This window comes from Myotis myotis, unplaced genomic scaffold, assembly GCF_014108235.1.
Source record: "Myotis myotis isolate mMyoMyo1 unplaced genomic scaffold, mMyoMyo1.p scaffold_m19_p_1, whole genome shotgun sequence".
In the NCBI taxonomy this organism is placed as follows: Eukaryota; Metazoa; Chordata; class Mammalia; order Chiroptera; family Vespertilionidae; genus Myotis; species Myotis myotis.
Window position 1 is genome coordinate 151,544,253 of NW_023416313.1, and position 17,865 is coordinate 151,562,117.

The window sequence follows — 17,865 nt, forward strand, 5'->3', positions numbered from 1 at the left end:
GTAAAGGAGTTATTTTAGACTAGAAATATTATTTTTAGTTATTCAAATATGCAAAATCATCAATTAATAAAGCTGTGTAAATAATTTCTTTATTTGTTTAAACTAAATAGTAAATACCTGCATTCTTCTATTACTGGTCAATATAATGAAAAATATCTCATTCTAGACTTAAATAATGTAACCACAGTCATCTTAGTTTTCTTTTTTTGAAAGGAATGGATTAGACTATAGGTTCTTTATTGTTACTTCCACTTCTTTTATGCTATAATTTTTATGATTTGAGATAATTAATTTAATATTTTTATACTGGAAAATTTTATATTATACTAAATGGTTTGTTGAAAGACTCTCCCTTGGGTACCATACTGAGACTCAGAGAAAGAAGATTTGGAGTACAGAATAACTGAGATTCAGATAGTGACCATTAAGCTGCATGAACAAGTTATGAAATGGTTACACGGTGGTACTTAACCAGGGATACAGATAGGTTACTACCTCTAAGTTAGGTGAAAAGTAGAGTATTTGTTGGGATCCTGATGATCAGTTTGGAGTTAGGGTAGTACAAGGATACCAGAGGAAGGGCAAAGAGATTATTACTAAGAGAACACAGAGAGCAAAGCAAAGAGTTAGCTGGCAGAACATGGAATTCAGAGGAACTGAGGAGAGAAAATACTTAGTAAAAATTTTGAGTTAATGAATGAGGGTTCTAATTCCAAGAAACTGGCTAAGCCTCAAGCACAGTACAACCACAAAAGAGCAAAGACCTTGATAATTGGAGTTATGTTGTATATCAATCAGAAGCTTCTCATATAACTCAAAAATGTAGGAATCACAAGGTTTAGAATGCCAGACTCTTAAAGTGGAGAGCAGTTCTATGGAAGCCCATTGGTGAATGGGAATAAGAGTCTGGCTTTAAGAACGGCATTTTTATTTGCTTTCCTGCTTTAAGTCTGGAAGAAGGAAAGGTTCAGAGTTTAACCAGGATATTGGAGAGGGTTGAAACATGTTGTTTTTAATTGAAACAATAGACATGTAAAATATTTTACTGGAGAAAAACTAGAGTCTATGGAAGAAATAATCATAATAATAAATTCTGCTTCTTAATGTACTGCAGGCAGAGGAGATGGTGATTGAGAATAGCACAGTGGTAACTGAATTCATCCTCCTTGGTCTGACCCAGTCTCAAAATATTCAGCTGCTGGTCTTTGTGCTAGTTTTAATTTTCTACCTCATCATCCTCCCTGGAAATTTCCTCATCATTCTCACCATCAGATCAGACCCTGGCCTCACAGCCCCCCTCTACTTCTTCCTGGGCAACTTGGCATTCCTGGATGCATCCTACTCCTTCATTGTGGCTCCCAGGATGCTGGTGGACTTCCTCTCTGAGAAGAAGGTAATCTCTTACAAGGGTTGCATCACTCAGCTCTTTTTCTTGCACTTCCTTGGAGGAGGGGAAGGGCTACTCCTTGTCGTGATGGCCCTTGACCGCTACATCGCCATCTGCCGTCCTTTACACTATTCAACTGTCATGAACCCCCGAGCCTGCTATGCCTTGCTGTTGGCTCTGTGGCTAGGAGGCTTTGTCCACTCCATCATTCAGGTGGCCCTCATCCTCCGCTTGCCCTTCTGTGGCCCAAACCAACTGGATAACTTTTTCTGCGATGTGCCGCAGGTCATCAAGCTGGCCTGCACAGACATCTTTGTGGTGGAGCTCCTGATGGTCTTCAACAGTGGCCTGCTCACCCTCCTGTGCTTCCTGGGCCTTCTGGCCTCCTATGCAGTCATCATCTGTCGGGTCCATCGGTCGTCCTCTGAGGGGAAGAACAAAGCCCTGTCCACTTGTACTACTCATGTCATTATTATACTTATCATGTTTGGACCTGCCATCTTCATCTACACTCGCCCCTTCAGAGCCTTCCCAGCTGACAAAGTGGTTTCTCTCTTCCACACTGTGATCTTCCCTTTATTGAATCCTGTGATTTATACTCTTCGCAATCAGGAAATAAAAGCTTCCATGAAGAGGTTGCTTAATCAGCACTTAGCATGATGAAAGGGAGGAAGGGAAGAATATGAAAATAAAAACTGAAGAATTTCTTCTGAAATTAATGTATACATTCCCAAAAAATTTCATTTATTGAGCATCTCCCATTGTCAGAACTATTCTAGGCACTGGAGAAAGAGTTATTAATGAGATAAGTAAAGTTACTGATCTCCTAAAGTTACTTCTGGTGAAAATAGACAGCCATTAAGATAGAAAATAAATAGCATGGTTTCAGGAAGAATACCGTCCTGAAAAATTTATAGAGAGTGTGAAGTTGGAGGGGGTAATCAGTTTACTTTCAGTTTATCAAGACAGGTCTTCTTGAGGAGGTAATATTTTGGTTGATATCCAAAAAAGCAAACCATACAAATATCTACAGGCAGAGCATTCTAGGCAGAGGAAACAGGTAGTGCAACAGTCTGAAGATAGTATGAACTAGGTATATTTAAGAAACACAACAAAATTCAAATTGACTGATATATAATAAGTGAATGTGTAAACAATTAGAGTTAAAGTTAGAGATACTGCTGGGTGTATAACATACATGTGGGTCTATAAACTGAGTATAGAGTTACTTTTTTGTAATAATAATGTCATTCTAAGGTTTGAAGCAATAGTGATTTCTCTAATATAGTTTTATAAATTACTTAGGGCTGTAAACACTTAATTCTGTGCAAATATCAATAAGGGAGGAGCAAAAGTAGATTTTTCAGTTCCTCCTTTGGAAAAAAATACAATCACTAATAAATAATAATATAATAATAAACTTTGTGTTTTGCATCCTCACAACTGTAAACCTACCAATGGGGAAATTATGTTTATAAATATATTTTCCCCATAATTAGAGAAAGGGAAAAGAAAGCTGGTCATTTTTTTTTTTTGCAGGATTTTTCTTTTGTATATATATATATATATATATATATATATATATATATGATTGATTTTTTACAGAGAGGAAGGGAGAGGGATAGAGAGTTAAAAACATCGATGAGAGAGAAACATTGATCAGCTGCCTCCTGCACACTCCCTAGTGGGGATGTGCCCTCAACCAAGGTACATGCCCTTGACCGGAATCAAACCTGGGACCCTTCAGTCCACAGGCTGACGCTCTATCCGCTGAGCAAAACCGGTTAGGGCAAGCTGGTCATTTTTATGTGAAAAGGTGATGGAAACATTTCACTTTCTTTTCTCCAGAATGTCATGATTACTTCTAGCAGATTTTTATGACTCATAGCTATTTGTTGATCTCATCCTCTGTTGATTTCACACTGAGTATAATGATAGTTCTTTAATGAACCAGTTGGGAAGCTATTGCATCCTAGTTATTTTAAACACAGTATGATTTAATATACACAGTTTTGTGCTTACAAAATAGTTGAAAAGTCTGGAAGAACATACAATATGCTGGGCATCCAGAGATGACTTCTAGAACAATACAAAGACCTAGACTATCAAGACAGTGGTTTTGCCTACAATCTTTGCTATCTGTTGTCCGAAAAATGCCACCACGTTAGCCACAGAACTGGGATGGGATCAAGATGATGATCCAGAGCCAATGTGTACATATCAGGTCTCCTCTAGCCAAACAAAGCCTTTTCTGCTACTGCCTCCCTGCCTAATTAACTTAACCAAATCAAGTCTCATGAATACACTGAGTGGGCAGCATCCAAAGAAAATCTGTTACCAAAAAATACAAGGGACTAATTTTTATTTTTAAAAATAATCAAAATTACAGTGTTTGTGAATATAATTCATGTGCATGGTAAAAATATTCAGAGTATAGAAAGTATTCTAATTTCTTCTTTCCCATCCTCACTCTTAGCTTATCATCTCACTTCCTATTTCACTGAGAATAGGAGCAGAAGAAAATTCCACAAGCTCCTACCACTACATCTACCCATACACCTGCACCTGGACCATGCTTCCTTTTCTCTCTCCTGAGACTGGGTGACAAATACTCTCCTACAGAAGCCGATTCCTTCATCTGAGCTTCAGAATCCATCTCCTCTTTACTTCTCAGGGCATTTACTTTGGTAATTCTCCTCTGTCTCTTCTGCACCATTATTTTTTTTCTCCCTATTGAATTTCCCCCTCAGCATATAAGCACATTTCTTTCACCTTAAATAGAACCCTTTGTCACCTTTCTCCTTCTACATATTACCCTATTTCTCTCCTCTTTACAGCAAAGCTCTCAAAGTTGTTTATACTTAAGAAAAGTAGTAGATATTTTAAGAACAGTTTAGCTTTATAGAAAAGTTAAGCAGAAAATATAGTTTCCATATAATCTGCCCCCCACAACACCCATGTATTTTTCCCTATTAATATCTTGCATTAGTGTGGAGCATTTGTTACAACTGATGAACTAATACTGATACATTATTTAAAAATGTCAGTGGTTTACATTTCTATAGGTTTTGACAAATAGCATTGTCATATGTCCACCATTATAGTATCATACAGAATAGTTTTACTGTCCTAAAAATTCTATGTGCTCTGCCTGTACATTCTACCCTCCCTTCCCTTTACCTCAAGCCTTGGGTGACCACTGACCTTTTGACTTTCTTTGTAGTTTTGCCTTTTGCATAATGTTATATAGTTGGAATATACAGTATTTAGCCTTTTCAGGCTGGCATGTTTATGCCCTCTGCTTCCAATTTCTTTCCTTTTCAACTCATCTGATCAGGCCAATAAAACAGCTCTTGTCATGAACGTCAATGATATCAATGATCTTTATTTAGGTCTTGTATTTGATTCCTGAGCAGCATCTGACACAGTGGATCACTGCCTTCTCGGGAATCCACTTTCATAGTCTCCCTCCACTAAACCAGCTGTTTTCTCATTTTTCTTTGAGAGTTTCTTCTTAGCTGTCCAGCTTTTAATTTCAACTACACGTTGATTAACTCTATACATATCTATCTTGTGAACTCTAGGCTCCTGTCCCAGAGCCAGCATCCTATGCCACTGCAACAGCTCAACTTTAATGTATTAGTGTCACCTCACACATAATATTCCAGACTGACGCTTCATCTTTACTACACCCTTCTCTCCACCCCACAACCCATCTTGGTGAATTGTAATTCCACCCTTCCAATCTCTAGTCCAAAATATTGGATTCATATTTTAGAAACTTTTCTCTCATATTACACATGCAATGTATTAGCAAGTATGGATTAGCTCTGCCATCATAAAACTGCTAGAATAGATGATCTCTCCTTCAAATTCTACCATCTGAGCCCAAACCATCATCTTTTATGGCTGTAGCCTCTTTACTAGTCTCAGTTTTGTTCTTGTCCTATTTTAGTTTATTTTTAGCTGAGCATCTAGAATCACCTAATTAAAATACGGTCACATCATCACCCTCCTTTTCTCAAAACCCTCAATAACTCCCATCTTACTTAAAGTAAGGGCTGAAGTCCTTCCTTGTTATCTACCATAAAAGTCCATACAACCCAACCCTTTCTATATCAAAACTCCTCCCCCGTGCCGAAACCGGTTTGGCTCAGTGGATAGAGCGTCGGCCTGCGGACTGAAAGGTCCCAGGTTCGATTCCGGTCAAGGGCATGTACCTGGGTTGCGGGCACATCCCCAGTAGGAGATGTGCAGGAGGCAGCTGATCGATGCTTCTCTCTCATCGATGTTTCTAACTCTCTATCTCTCTCCCTTCCTCTCTGTGAAAAATCAATAAAATATATTAAAAAACACACACACAAAAAAACTCCTCCCCGGTTCCTCTCTCTGACCTCTCATCCTACTCCATTCCACACTGTTCAGCCCTACTGGCCTCCTGCTCCTAGAATGTGCCACGTTGTCCCAGCCCCTCCCAGGACTTTGGACTTACTGTTTCCTCTGTCTGGAATGTGCTTTCCGAAGGTGTTGATTGGCATAACTCACTTCATAATTTATTTCAGTCCTTTCCTTAAATATCACCTTTCCATGTGAGACGTTCCCTGACCACCCTCTTAAAAGTTGCAACCCACTCTCACAATTCTCCATATCCCTCTTCCCTACATTACTTTTGTCCACAGTATTTATCACCTGTTAACATGACATATGTTCCACATATTTATTTTATTGCCTGTCTTTTTCCAATATCCATGAAAGCAGGGAGTTATTTGTCAACTGCCTGGCAGAAAGTAGGTGCTCATAAATATTTGTTAAATAAATGAATTTAAAATAATGTGAAAATTACATACAATTCCACCACTCAGAAATATCTAATATTAAAATTTTGTCAGTTTTACAGGTATAAACTGTGGGGCCCGACTATAGGGTTAAGCCTCGGACTGACTTGTTGGCAAAGCCACAAACAAGTCCCAGCTTAGAGGGCACAGTCCTCTTAGTATAATTAGGCTTGACCTTATGATGCTCCCTAGATCTTATCTGGGAAGCTAATGGGCTGAGGGAGATGTAGCAAGTGCTGCCAAAACAAGTGAAACTCACAAGAACATTGTAACTATGGTGACCACTACCTTGTTTACGTCTGGCTATAAAATAAAGGCTCAGCTTGCCTCTGGATCTCTCTCTGTGGCCTCAGCCAGGCACAGGAAGATCCAGACCCAGCTTATTCTCTTTGTCTGTCATTTCTTCATCCTTTGCCACCCTCCCTCAGGCTTGCGGAACCCTTGGCTGAGCTGGCTCGGCACAATAAACACCTTCTTCTTCACTGAATTGCTTTTGCTCCTTTGTCAAAGATCATTGCCTATACTTGTGTGGGTCTATTTTAGGCTATGTAGTGTGTTTCATTGAGCTATGTATTCTTTCATTAATACTATGCTGTCTTGATTAAAGTGTCTTCAGAATATGTCTTAAAGTGGTTAGTGTGAGTCCTGCCACTTTGTGCTTTTTTTAGTGCTGGGCTGGCTATTCCAAGATTATTGTCTTCCCTTATAAATTTTAGAATTATTTCATTGATATCTACAAAATCCCTCTTTCACTTTTAAAGACTCTTGTGTTTCTATTGAGTTACCAGGATAATGCTGAATGATCTCCCCATTCTAAGTTTAGTTTATCAGCAGCCTTAATTTTATCTGAAAAATCTCTTTTGCCAATTAAGGTTATAATACTGTAAACATTATCTATCTATATAAAAGGCTAAGTGACTGACTGTATGTCTGTCCGAACGGCTGACCGGCCAGCCTGTACATATGATGGACACTGGCAATTTAAAAATCGATGGAGATTTTCACACCTATTTGAATGATGATTCCATCGATTCAACGGATAATGCGGAAAAGGGAAAATTTCCCATGAATATTTTAATAGTATTACTCCTTCAGGAATGCTGTGTCGTAAATTAAAATTGAAAGTAGGTGCAATCATCATGCTACTGAGAAATCTTAATAGTAAATGGGATCTTTGTAATCGTACTAGATTTATTATCAAAAGATTGTGACCTAATATAATCAAAGCTGAAGTATTAACAGGATCTGTGGAAGGAGAGGTTGTTCTAATTCCAAGAATTTATTTGTCCCTGTCTGACACTGGCCTCCAGCCACAATCTGCATGGTGGGGTTCAGGATCTGAAGGAGGGCCTGCTGCACAAATGAAAATACTATACAAGAAATATGAATTTAGAAGGCATGGGGGGCCAGGTAGAGACCTCTTTCTTGAAGAGACACCCTGACCTCTGGCCAGTCCGCTTTTAATTTACTGGAATACACATTTGCCCTTTAGCAATGCATACAGGCATATCAAAGGTAAAGTTTGGTAAATAGTAAAAGGATTATCAGGTTAGGAAACTGCCTTGAGCCACCACTATCTCAACACTCAGTGCTTATCATCAGCTCTGCTAACGCCCAAGGTCCATTGGCCTATCACGTTCCTTGGTGCACTAACAGTATTGGCAAGCGGTAGCTTCCCGCAGCCTCCCATTTAAATTAATTTGAAGACAGTTTCCCGTGATGCCAGCATTTGCGATGACTATTAATAAATCACAAGGACAAATTCTAGACAGAGTAGGAATATTCCCACCTGAACCCGTTTTCGGACATGGTCAGTTATATGTTGCTTTCTCTCAAGTTTGAAGAGCGTGTGATGTTACAGTTAAACTTGTAAATACTTTATCACAAGGAAAATTAGTCAAGCACTCTGAAAGTGTTTTTACTCTTAATGTGGTATACAGGGAGATATTAGAATAAGTTTAATCAATTTATCAGTCATTGTTTTTTATCAATGTTGTTTTTATATCATGTTTTTGTTGTTTTTATATCATGTCTTTGTTGTTATATCATGTTGTTTAGTTATTAATCAATTTATATATTATTTTCATATACATTTGACTAATTTTCTTTCCTCTCTGACACTTCTATTATAGAGAAAGGGTGGATAGCTGTATTAAAATATTTCTTCTAATTAATTTCCTTTCAATGTGCATGAATCCGTGCACCAGGCCACTAGTAATATTATAAATTCTTACATATTTTTGCATCTATATCTATTTTTCAGTACTCTCAGGTCCCTTACATTAATTTTTTCATTGTGTCACATGCTTCTCATGAGTCATTTAAATATTATGGCTTTATAATACTTTTGCATATTAGAAATATTATTTCTAATTCTTTACTACTCACATCTGACTTTCTTCTAGAAATATTTTGAAAATTATTTTGTTAAATCAAAAAACTTACATAGCGTTTATAGGACTTTATGTATTGAATGTTATTGATTTTTTTCCATCCAATAACACAGTATATGTTTCAATTTATTCCAGTTGTTTTATTTTTTTTATAAAGTAATATAGTTTGTTGTCACACAAATACAACATATTCCTGATTCATATTATTCCTATTTGTATATCTTAATGTTCATCTGAATAGGCTGTGTTTTATTGTATACTTAAACAGGTAATTGATTTATAAGAAGCTATTGGTTTTATTTGCTTATTTTGTAACTGGCCACTGTACTGAATTACCTGATTTTGCTTTTTAAAATTTTACTTTATAAACTATCTTAAAGTAAAATTGATTTTAGTTTCTTTTGGTATGCAGTTCTATGAATTTTAGCACATGTGTAAATTCATGTAACCACTACCACAACCAATTACAGAACCGTTTCATAATGCCGCAGAAGCCCTTCATGCTCTTTTAAAAAATTTATACTTATTTTTATTGTTGAGAGTACTACAGATGTCCCCTCTATTCCCCCACCACCCCCTCCACCCAGCCCCTGTCCACCCCAGGCCCCCACCATACTATTGTCCATGTCCATGGGCCACACACACACATATATAAGTTCTTTGTTTAATCTATTCCCCCCACCTCACCTTTTCTCTGAGATTTGTCAGTCTGTGCCATGCTTCCATGCCTCTGGGCCTCTTTTGTTGGTTAGTTCATTTTGTTCATTAGCTTCCACATATAAGTGAGATCATGTGATACTTGTCTTTTTCTGACTGGCTTATTTCACTTAGCATAATATTCTCCAGGTCTCTCCATGCTGTCTCAAAGGGTAAGAGAGCCTTCTTTTTTTTACTGCTGCATAGTATTCCATGGTGTAAATGTACCACAGCTTTTTTTATCCATTAATCTACTGATGGGCACTTGGGCTGTTTTCAGATTTTAGCCATCCTATATAATAAAGAGCTAATATGCAAATGGTTGTCATGCCTTTGTGCCCTCGTGCCCTCACACTGGGGCTGGGGTACCTGAGGTTGTGGCCCCTGCCTTGGCACCAGGGCTGGAGGACCTGAGGCCAGGCTGGGGGACCGGAGGCCATGCCATCCACCCCAGTGCCAGGGCCGGGGGACCTGAGGCTACATGGGGGGGCCTGAAGCCACACCCCCTGTTCAGCACCAGAATGGGGGACCTAAGGCTGCACCCCCCACCCGGTGGGACTTGACAGGGGACCTGAAGCTGTGCCCCCTGCCTGTCACTGGGCCGGGTGACCTGAGGCTGTGCCCCCCACCCTGCAGGGCTTGATGGGGGTATGGCCGGCTGGGTCTGGGTCTTGTGCGATCTCAAGGCATGCGTGGATGGGCGGGGACTTGACTCTGGGTCCCACAGCGCACCCCAGACTCTGATAGGAGGGAGATTTTCATATACATTTTACTAATTTTCTTTCATCTCTGACACTTGTATTATAGAGAAAGGGCAAATAGCAATATTAAAATATTTCCTCTAATAATTCCCTTTTAATGTACACGAATTTTGTGCAGTGGGCCACTAGTTGTAAATAATGCTGCTATGAATATAAAAGTGCATATATTCTTTCTGATTGGTGTTTTGGGATTCTTAGGATTTATTCCTAGAAGTGGGATCACTGGGTCAAACGGCAGTTCAATTTTTTATTTTTTTGAGGAAACTCCATAATGTTTTCCACAGTGATTGCACCAGTCTGCATTTCCACCACCAGAGTACTAAGGTTCCCTTTTCTTTACATACTCATCAGCACTTGTTGTTTGTTGACTTATTGATTGTAGCTATTCTGACAGATGTGAGGTAATACCTCATGGTCATTTTAATTTGCATCTCTTGGATGATTAGTAACTTTGAGCACTCTTTCATATGCCTCTTGGCCTTCTGTATACCTTCTCTGGAGAAGTGTCTATTTAGGTCCTTTGCCCATTTTTTAATTGGATTGTTTGTTTTTCTAAATTATCTTTTATTTTTATTATTTTTCTGTTAATTTTCTTGCCTTTTCCATGATAACTCCAGTAATAATGATATACACTTACCTTTTGTTTTAAACCAGGGCAAATACTTTAGAATTTACCAAATCTTTGTGTGTGATGGTTGGCTTTTTTATTTTTCTTTCTTTTTGGGGGTCTTTTTAGTCATTTCCTTTCTCTCTCTTTAACAGGTGAAAACATTTAAAGATCTTAAAGACTTAGTCACTTGTTTTCTTATTTCAGAGTCATAAAGGAATGTGATCAGCTGGGAAGACTATGTTGGGCTGGTTTGCTAGTCCTGTGGGGAATGTAGAGTAGGTATGGTAGCTGTGAAGGGTTCAAATCACTGAGCTATTTGGGAAGAAAGTTGGGTTTGGAGAGCAAGTCACAGATAAATGATTGGCCTTCAGGTAAACATAGAAAGATTCTCAGTTATGGTTTTAAGTTGAGAATCCACATCTAGTATTTTCCTGGATTATGTTTCATGGACACTTCAAAAAATAATGTTAATAATTATAATAATCTCCGCTATTCCTTCTACCATATTTTATCCAGCAATTCCTCTGTGCCAGGTATAGTGCGGAATGCTTTACGTTTGTTTGTATAGTTCAATCCTTACATCCTCCCTCTAGGGTACTTGCATAGTAACTGTTTCACTTCTTCCAGGTACTTTGGGTTTTCCAACTTGCCCTACCTCTTCCTCAGATTTCAGCCACCTGTGGCAGCAGCTATCATACCTTTTAGCCTGTACTAATTTTTAATGTCTTTACCATAAAAAGAGTAATTTTCCAACTTTGGCACATAGAATACTGGGGCAGAAAGGTAGCAATATTTCCATATTCAAAGGAGCAATGTTTTGCTCCTTAAATACTTCTTAAATGGCTTCGCAAAGCTCTCCTCCTAGGCCAGTGCCAGTTGTGCTGTTTCTGTAATCACACTATCTCAACATGATATGCATCTTCACTTTCAATAGCAAAGACACTCCTCACAGTTCTTCTTGTAACTTTGGGGAAAGTTGCTAAACATTTTAATAACTCCCTCTGCAAATAGATCGTTGTGTCTAATCCCTGATCTCCTAAATGTTGCTGTCTTCGAGTGGCTTTCATACCAAGACTAGAGAAAATATATATCCATATTCCACACTTCTGATGCTTACTAAGGACCATGGTGATTTCAGTAGGCTTGTGAATCTTGCAGGATGTGGTGTTTTTGATCCCTGATGAGTAGCTGGTAGGTTAACAGCTGGAAATAATATTAAGGATCTTGAGAAGCAATTTTAGTTTGTGTTCTTCAGTTAGCAAAAAATATTTGTTTATAATTATATAAAGCAAAAATAATAGAGGAGTAGTAAAGAATATATATATATAACTTGTCTATAAGGATGAATGATTCCACTAAATAGGTACTGGAGGTACCCTTTTGAAACGAAAGGAGGTAAAAACCTGACAACTCTATTCACTGACAATGAATACATAATACATTTATTATGTATGTAAACTGAATATAGTAAGAGTTTCCACGCTCTCATTAATAACTACATTATTAAGTCAGGAAAGTAGGAGAAATAATATATAAGGCTGAGAATTTTCAGTGCATTTAATATATTAAGGTACTCATATAATTTTCATATGAAAATAAGTAATTTAACTTTAAAAAGATGAAGTTGTTTTGGAAGCATATATCTGTTACTAATTTATGAATTGAAACTTAGAATATTTTTACTGCAATTATTACTACTAGTATTAATACAATAAGTCAAACTGATTATTTTTGAACAGTATTCTTAAATTTGCTTTGGGAAACCTGGAGAGTTCATGAAACTTACCCAGAAAATATTTTTACTGCTTTATATAACCACCTAATTTAATTCTCACAGACAAAGAAGCAAGTCTCTGAGAGGCTACTGAGGAATGATCAAGATCACAGAGCAAGTCAAGAATACTTTAACCATTAGCCCTTTTGCCACAGTTCAGTTTTAAGATTTCTGGAATATTGTTCTCTGAGAAATTAAGAAAATATTTATCAATATTGATAGAACAATTTGAATATGTAAAGTATATGAGGGTGAAACCATATATTTTTCCAATTGGGAAAAAGGGAGGTCGCCTAGATGAAAAGTGCCATAGGACATATTTGCAGAACTTGAAATGTGCTCTAAATTGAAAAGTCAATTTTGAAATGAGTCCTCTTTCAGTTGGCTCTGGTGTCACTTTGACATGCTGCCATCAATGTGGGTTTTTTGTTTGCTTTGTTTTGTTTTTAGCATCTTATATTCTGGTACTACAAGATACCCAACACTCATCTTATGCATTTCCTGGCCCAGTCCTAAAACCTTTTTTTCCCTAATCAATAAAAATAGATGTATTTGAGCAGCATGAGGAAAATTGAAAGAGGGATTTCTTCTTTTTTTAAAATGTTTCTATGAGATTATGAAGTAACAAGGTTGAGAATAACTCTCATATGTTATGGATATATCATTTGGTCATCAGTAGTTTTATGGAATTAGAAATTAATTTATCATTTAAATTTTAATAGATAAAAATAGTACTTATCAATACTGACAAAACACTTTGAAAGTAGGCAAGTGAAATGAGAATGAAACTGGATTTTTCTGTAGCTGAGAAGATTGGGAATTCACTTAAATGAAAAATCATTTATCACCCTCGTAAACTAAGTGAGTCCTCTGAAATCATGTTAAACTGTTATTTAAATCCAGTACTCAACAATAATGGATTCAATATAATTGCTTTTTTCTTTTGGTTTAACAGAAACTGTTGCGATTTCCACCTTTATTTAACTTTTTTATTTATCTGGTTTATTAAGTAGAGCACACTAATTCAGTGTAATCTTCCTCTATAAATATTGATTATGTAACATTCAGAACAGGAAATTATAGTGTGGGTATGTGATGAATATAAACCAACATGTACTAATGCTAGTCAAAACCAAGAAGTTGTCCATTTGAATTGATATCTCATAGCAATTTTTAAGTGATTCCAAAAAGAAAAAATTGTTACTGAGATAGTTATTAGTTGGATTTTAGGCAATAATCAATACTCTAGTAAAGTATTAACTAATATCATAACTCCTTATTATGTACTTATAGAAGTGTCACATTTTCTAGCTCTATCATTCTGTTCCATTTTGTCATTTTAGAGCAAAGTCTGTAGATCAATGGAGGGGTTCAACCATTCCAGAGTGTCTGAATTTGTGTTTCTTGGACTTACTGATTCTCCTGAGCTCCAGATTTTCTTCAATGTGATATTTTTCGTTTTCTATTTAATGACCATGTTGGGTAACTGCCTGATTTTGTTCACGATCCTGTCCACCCCACACCTTCACTCCCCCATGTACTTCCTACTCAGCAATTTGTCTCTCATTGACATGTGCCTGTCCTCTTTTGCCACTCCAAAGATGATCATGGACTTCTTTGCTCAACGCAAGACCATCTCCTTTGAGGGTTGCATTTCTCAGATCTTCTTATTGCACCTCTTCACTGGGACTGAGATTGTGCTGCTGATCTCCATGTCTTTTGACAGGTACATTGCCATATGCAAACCTCTCCATTATTCAACTATTATAAGCCAAAGGGTATGTGTTGGGCTTGTGGTAACTTCTTGGATGGTGGGCTTCCTGCATACGATGAGCCAGTTAGCTTTTATTCTCTATTTACCCTTCTGTGGCCCCAATGTTATAGATAGTTTCTTCTGTGACCTTCCTTTGGTCATCCAGCTGTCTTGTATAGATATATATGTCCTTGGGGTTTTCATGATCTCAACCAGTGGTGTGATTGCTCTTATAAGCTTTCTGCTTTTGCTCACCTCATACATTATTGTTCTTATTACTATCAAGGACCACTCTTCCATAGGATCATCTAAGGCTTTTTCCACCTGCACTGCACATTTCATTGTTGTGTTAATGTTCTTTGGGCCCTGCATCTTCATCTATGTGTGGCCTTTCACAAACTTCCTAGTGGACAAAGTTCTCTCTGTTTTCTATACCATCTTCACCCCTTTTTTGAATCCACTTATCTATACTCTGAGAAATCAGGAAGTGAAAACAGCTGTGATGAAGAAACTAAGTAATCAATATTTATATCTTGGGAAAAGGACCCCAAGATATCCAGTGCAGTGAACAGAGACCTCCTGTCTGAGATTTCGTATCCTGAGTTCTGTCCTTAGTGCAATAGAAAAATTAAACTCACTAGCTGCCTTTTAAGTTATTTAGTCTAAATTCATGAAAATAAAAAGCCAAGGTTGAAAATATAAAATATCTTGCTTAAAAGTCAGTGCAGTGTTTACAATCCTTTTAAGATTATGAATCCATTTAAAAATCTGTCAAAAATCTATTTTTTTTCCATAGAAAAATGTGCACATCAAATTTGTGAACATGAATTCAGGTTTTATAGATAGAACCCTATAAACATACTTAGATTAAGACTACTTAGAGAAGGCTGAGATAAAATATTCTTCACTAGTATTCTAACTCAGAACATATCACTCAGCTGCATAACCTTGTGGTACTCTGATGGTATCCACATGTAGAGCTTTAACTTAGAGTTTTGGGCATAATAAGTTGTTGTTTTTTTTCCATAGAAGTAGAATATTTTCATGAAAAAAATTGACATCATAAACATTATTTTGAATATTGTTGAACAATCTTGATTTAATGGGTCTAATTGTTTTAGCTCTGAGTCAACTTTGAACAAAAGAGAACAGTTTGGAGGTCCTGAAATTTAACAATATGGTTTCTTAATAGGCATATAATTATCACACTTGATAATTGATATAGCAGATAATTAATCAAACTTTTAAAAGTTTAATCCATTAACACCTGGCTGAATATCATAGATATGATGAATTCATTTAATTCAAAGATAAAACATTTGGAAAATTATTAACTGTTAAATTTGTGACATTTTCATCTCAAATAAAATATTCAAAAGTATTATTAGTCTTAGTATGAGTTTTGGGTCTTATTTTCAATATAACATAACCTGTGGAAGAAAATAATTTTTTAAAAAAATATATATTATTGATTTTTTACAGAGAGGAAGGGATAGGGATAGAGCGTTAGAAACATCAATGAGAGAGAAACATCGATCAGCTGCCTCCTGCACACCCCCTACTGGGTATGTGTCCGCAACCAATGTACATGCCTTTGACCAGAATCGAACCCGGGACCCTTGATTCCGCAGGCTGATGCTCTATCCACTGAGCCAAACAAGTTAGGGCAAGGAAGAAAATAATTTAACAAATATAGAGTAGAATTCTCCCCAACTTGGTTTATTAATATGTTAAATACATTTTTATTATGAGACAGTGTTTGGGAATCAGTTGACCAACCCATTTCCCTAACAGCTAAAGAACCTGAAGTCCTGAGGTTTTATAGAGCTAGCTCAAGGCTGAATCACTGTAAGGGGCAAAGATCAGTGCTTCAAACATACATGGACCTCAGAATTAAGTCCTGGATCTGCCATTTCCTAATTGTGTTATTCTGGAAGATTCTCTTTACCTCATTGTCCCCTTTTAATAGCTAATAGAAGGATAATAAAAGTGGATTAATTTTTTGATGTAACTATTTTATATAAAGTGGACAGAATGGATTCTAAAAATATCATTAGCTTTTCCTTTCCCATCCCCATGGACTTTGACACAAAATGCATCTGATTTTTAAGTAGTATGCCTTTGAAGAATAATTGCACTCAGGCCAATCCACAAGCACACAAAATTTGATATTTTAGTTTTAGCATGTCTTTAAGACTGTAGCTTATTAAGGCATATGGCAGAAAAATAAATAGAACACTTTTCAGTTTTCCATTGCTAGCATGGAGGTGTGGGACTATATTAAATTGCCTGAAATTTTGAGATTCTATGAATAACAACACTGATAGTTTGTATCTTCTTGAATTGACTGAAGTATATGAAAAGAATGCAGGAAAGAGCCTGTCATCATGGATTCAGACACTTTGTAAGTACTTTGAGGAAAACACAAGCCTCTCTATTGCAAAATCAGAAATGGCATTCATAGTTTTTACATTTTTTTCAACCTTTAAGGTCTCTATGTGTTTTAGGTCAAATAACCTCCAAGCCAAATATTTAATATCTTTGGTTAAATAATATGCAAAAGTTTATGCAGAAATGTAACGTTACATATAAAACCACATTTGAAATTTGAAATACTAGTTCATTTTTAATCAAATCATAAGCTGTTCCTTCTTGCTTCAAAGTCAGTCAGAAGAATGCAAAAAGGTAAGTTAGAAATGGACTTTTGCCACATTCCCATTATTCAGCAAAAATTGTCATCTTTGTTTTAAATATACACCTCACTTCTAAAATGTCAATTTTTAGTTCAATAATTATTTCTTGAGCACGTTCTTTGTTTAAGCCCTTGCTGGGTTCTGGGGTGTCATTAAAGTACAAGATTGTTCCTCTGTCTTTAAGGACACAGTTTTAGCAATTAGATAGGATCAATCTGCTGTAGGTTGCATTCCAGTGCTACACTTTCTCATTGTGAACCTTGAGCAAGTATTTTTAATGTTTCCAAGACTCAGTTTCTTAATCCATGAACTGTGCACATAGTATTTAACCATTAGAGATTTTGTGAAAATTAAGCCAAAACACATGTAATAAAATAGCAGAACTTGGCACTCATTAAAGGCTTAATAAATATTAATAATATTGTAATTGTGTTAAATTTTATGTAAAAAATCATAGGGTTACTGAAATGGAAATAGATGTGCTTACTTGAACTTAAAGGGCATGGTTTTAAAACTACAATAGGATGTGTCAATTTATTTACTATTAACTAATGTTGAAATATTGAATTTCTGCCAATTATTAATTTTTTGTGTATTTCTATAGTTAATGTTGTCTTTCGTATGCTTGTGTTTTTCAAAAGAAGTATTATATTTTTGAGGTTTCTTATTCATTTTAAGTTGAAATATATTTCAAGAGTGTGTGAAAGAAAAAAATAATAAATACACAATGTTTAATAGGCCACTATTTTGTTTTGTTACAATAACATTTTAAAATAAAAGTACATAAGTAAAAAGTGATGAAATGTTATTCACATATTTTGTGTCTTTTGCCTATTCAAAATATAGTAATAAAATGCTTTAAATTCTTATAACTGGATTTATTAAAAGTATCAAATGGAAAATGAATAATGACAATTATCTATTCATTTTATATACAGCACATTAGTAAATACATTTAACTAA

At 36.2% G+C, this 17,865-nt stretch overlaps 2 protein-coding genes across 2 annotated transcripts; both read left to right on the plus strand.

Moving 5' to 3' along the window:
- The first annotated feature begins 1,111 nt into the window (after nucleotides 1-1,111).
- Nucleotides 1,112-2,047, plus strand: LOC118664318 (olfactory receptor 4N2). The gene has a single exon (XM_036324295.1). It carries the CDS (start codon nucleotides 1,124-1,126, stop codon nucleotides 2,045-2,047), a length of 924 nt encoding a protein of 307 aa, XP_036180188.1. The 5' UTR covers nucleotides 1,112-1,123.
- An 11,770-nt stretch (nucleotides 2,048-13,817) lies between these two features.
- On the plus strand, nucleotides 13,818-14,777 carry LOC118674294 (olfactory receptor 4K2-like). The gene has a single exon (XM_036345922.1). The coding sequence runs from the start codon at nucleotides 13,818-13,820 to the stop codon at nucleotides 14,775-14,777; it is 960 nt and encodes a 319-aa protein (XP_036201815.1).
- Nucleotides 14,778-17,865: the final 3,088 nt, after the last annotated feature.